The following is a 3440-nucleotide window of genomic DNA, read 5'->3' as shown; positions in this document are numbered from 1 at the left end:
AAATGAACATTTGTTATATTGTTATTGAAAAAAGTACATTGCGATAACTATAGTTTTATTGACCAGCCCTCTTAGCTATCTGTGTGTGTACCTATACGTTAAACTTTTGTAGAGCCTAATTACCCATACATGATGTGACATCAATCCTAATGGTGGCGAAATATCCTTACTAGTTCTCTTCCATACAACTGCTGTCATCACTCAGTTTAAAGTGCTCCCACAAAGCTAAGGGCTTCATTGTTTTCCCTTTGATGTGAACTGGAGTGTTACGTTCACTGCTGTCAGTGGAGATCAGGCGCGTGGAAAAAAACTCAACAATCGAATCTCAAAATTGAAAATCGAATGTCGAACGGTCGAGTATTTGGAACCAGCCCTACTGAATTCCACATTTACACACATTGTTATATTTAAAATAGAATAGAGAGCCTTGCACTACTTCCTGGTTCCTCAACTCTACCTCACACAACTATAAAATAAGGTGTCAAATAATGTAACAAAATCCTAAAACATGATTTCTAGGCAACGCACTGCGATTTTCCCAGGTGATTTAGACACAGCAAATAGCTTTCTATCTATCCATGGGAAATAGCTAGCCCATAGCTATTTTATATTGACTTTTAATGCACTCATTTCATGAACCGGACTTTTTTACATAAGCTATTACACTAACTACTAACACCATGTCATTGAACCACTTACTACATACCTCAGAAAATTCAGATGTGTTTTCTCCACTAGTGTTGCCCTCCATCAAATCTTCACTGTCCACATCGTTTTCATCTTCACTCCTTGCAGCATCAAGCATGTTTGCTTTGGAATCTGATAGGTCATGCTCGTTCTGCAGGTTAACAACGTAAAAAGATGACTTGAAAGACTTAATTTAAAGGGTAGGCATTTATTTAGTAAAGATAAAAACTGTGCAATGCACATTTGTGTATTTACCTCTTCAATGTCAGTATCCAACAGGCTACTTGTGGAGGAGTTTTCATTGTCCACTTCATAATCTTTGTTTTCACTGTTGGAAGCAAAATTCAAGTCATCTTCTGTGTTTATTTGGTCATCCTCACTGTCGTTCTGAAAGTTAACAAGGGAAAGAGAAAAAAATAATTTGATGAATAAAATAATCTCATTGAATTTGTGCAGGTCCTCTGCTGCCACTGGCTTGGTGCATATTAGGAGAATGCCAGGAGTGGGAGAATGGAGTTAGGGTGGCACTGGACAAAAAGTAATAATGTCAACATAGTTGACAGGGTACATCCTCTGAGAAGCATGAATGTGCTCACCAATTTGCAGTCGGCCCAGCATTGTCACCTTGGAGCAATAGGTTGGAAAGAACACATAATAACCAGTGGGGCTAAAACTGTGTAATTATGTATTTACCTCTTGAATATCAGTACCCAACAGCCCAGTTGTGGAAAAGTCTTCATTGTCTACTTCATCCTCTTCATCTTCACTGTTGGATGCATTCCTCGTGTCATCTTCTGTGTTTACTCCATCTCCTTTATTGTTGTTCTAAAGGTTAACAAAGGAAAAAACATGAAGGGTAAAATGCCAAGGAACATTTCAAGAAATGACAGGCTTGTCTTGTACCACAATTAATAGATATTAGATATTACTGTTTATGTGCAGGAAACTGTGATATGAGAATAATGGTAAACATCTATTTGACAACTTGAGGACAAAAGTGGAATGCTTATAAATATGTCTATATTTATTTAATGAGGTAGCTAGGTCTGAAAAAAATCCAATTTTGATCAGCAGGAAATTTAATTCTAACTTAGATAATAAATTAATAGTTTTAGTCATTTACAAAGTAAAAATACCAAACATTAGCTGGTTATAGCTACACAAATACTAAGAATTATTTGCTTTCCCTTCTTTCATATCATTATAATATTAAAAAAATGTAAAAGCCTTTTCTGGCTGCTGATCTGATTCAGGAAGCTATTTGAAGAGATCATTATAGGCACTGGGAACTTCTGGTGGGTGTTTGTCATTACTATAACATTTAAATGATTCATCGACAATGACAATATTAGTTGCAGTGTCAGCCTGATCATCATTCATACTGACCACATTTAGGTAACTGCCATCACCATCCTCATTATTTGAACTTGAACTGCCATCTTCTTGGCTTCTCTGCATTTGAGGAGACAAAGAGACGTTTCAGTCAGATAGCTATTTGTAACGTTACTGTTTGTAGACACTTCATTATGCAAAAACAAACATAATTGTCAGTGATAACATTAATTAATCTCCACAATGACATTTGCGATATATTATTTCAAGGACAAAACTGTGGAAGTTGGAAAAATTGATTGATTGCTTAAAGACATAGCCCAAAGACCCAGTCGGGATTTTAATTTGCTCAGTGTAATTTACACAAACTCTTTTCACAGACAACTACAGTGACCTTTGCAAGAAGAGGGAGGAATTCATAAAGGGTGAAGACATCTGGAACCAAACACTCAAGAGGAAGACAAAGCCAAACAGTAGGTGGATGAAGGATGTGGAAGAGGAGGACGAAAGGCCAACAAAACAGGTAAGTTAAGTTAGTTTCCTTACTCAATATTGATGTGAAGAAAAACTTAAACTGAAAAGCAAAAGCATATTTAAATGTAATCAAGGTTTAGCATCTTAGTTTGCCATTTTTATGTCACTAATTACAAGTAATGCCATTTGTTTTTTTCACTTTTATGATTTCTTTATGGTAGATGCTTTATGATAGTTATGAAAGTTTGTAAATGTGGTAATATTTGATTTAATACTAGAAGTATTTCACCATTTCTGATAAATAAACATTTGTGATTCTTGTTTAACTGATATTTATTGATGGGGGGGTACATCATCACAGCCTTTAAACCCTCAGAATTTAAACAATAATTAGCCAATATTAGCCTATTAGTGTTGGTCTGTTGTTTTGCCCTCCAGGTACCGCAAATGTCACGTGACTGAAAACTATGAATTAAAAAACTTTCAATTGTCATTTTGACAGCAAAAGAGCAAAAGGGCAACCTGTACCTCAAAAGAGACAGCAGACCAAATGATTGAAGACCTGAAGAAGGAGCTGTTGGCTAAGCGAGCATCTTTAGAGGTAAATTATTTAAGTGATTCATTGAAGTACTAGCTTGTATGTGACTTTGCTGGTAAAGAGGCTGGAGACTATTTAATCTTGTGTCTGACACTGTAGAGTTTTTTTGTCTTTGTGTGTTGGTGTAGTCAACTTCTGAAAAGGAGTCATCAGATGAGGACCTACTGCCCAGGAACTGGAGTAAGGCACAGCTGCAAATAAAGGAACTTAAAAGAGAGAACAAGAGGCTGAAAGAAGGCAATGTTGAAGACATACTAGATGCCATGAGAGGTAATTTTATGATTTTAAAGAAACAAATAATTTGCCCTTAGACAAGATAAAAAAATGCAGAGACAATAAAGCAACATGA

The 3440-nt window shown here is 35.9% G+C and overlaps 1 protein-coding gene across 1 annotated transcript in view; it reads right to left on the bottom strand.

The window, feature by feature from the left end:
- Positions 1 to 631: 631 nt before the first annotated feature.
- Positions 632 to 3440, bottom strand: part of LOC123966196 (histone chaperone ASF1-like) — a 3278-nt gene continuing 469 nt past the window's right edge. Inside the window, exons 2-4 of the mRNA XM_046042396.1 lie at positions 1381 to 1512; positions 943 to 1074; positions 632 to 838 (exon numbers count right to left, since the gene is read on the bottom strand). Coding sequence (XP_045898352.1) covers positions 632 to 838; positions 943 to 1074; positions 1381 to 1512 — 471 coding nt within the window. The remainder of the gene's footprint in view (positions 839 to 942; positions 1075 to 1380; positions 1513 to 3440) is intronic.

This window comes from Micropterus dolomieu, unplaced genomic scaffold (assembly GCF_021292245.1).
Source record: "Micropterus dolomieu isolate WLL.071019.BEF.003 ecotype Adirondacks unplaced genomic scaffold, ASM2129224v1 contig_12887, whole genome shotgun sequence".
Taxonomy (NCBI): Eukaryota; Metazoa; Chordata; class Actinopteri; order Centrarchiformes; family Centrarchidae; genus Micropterus; species Micropterus dolomieu.
This window is presented reverse-complemented; position numbering and strand designations above follow the sequence as displayed.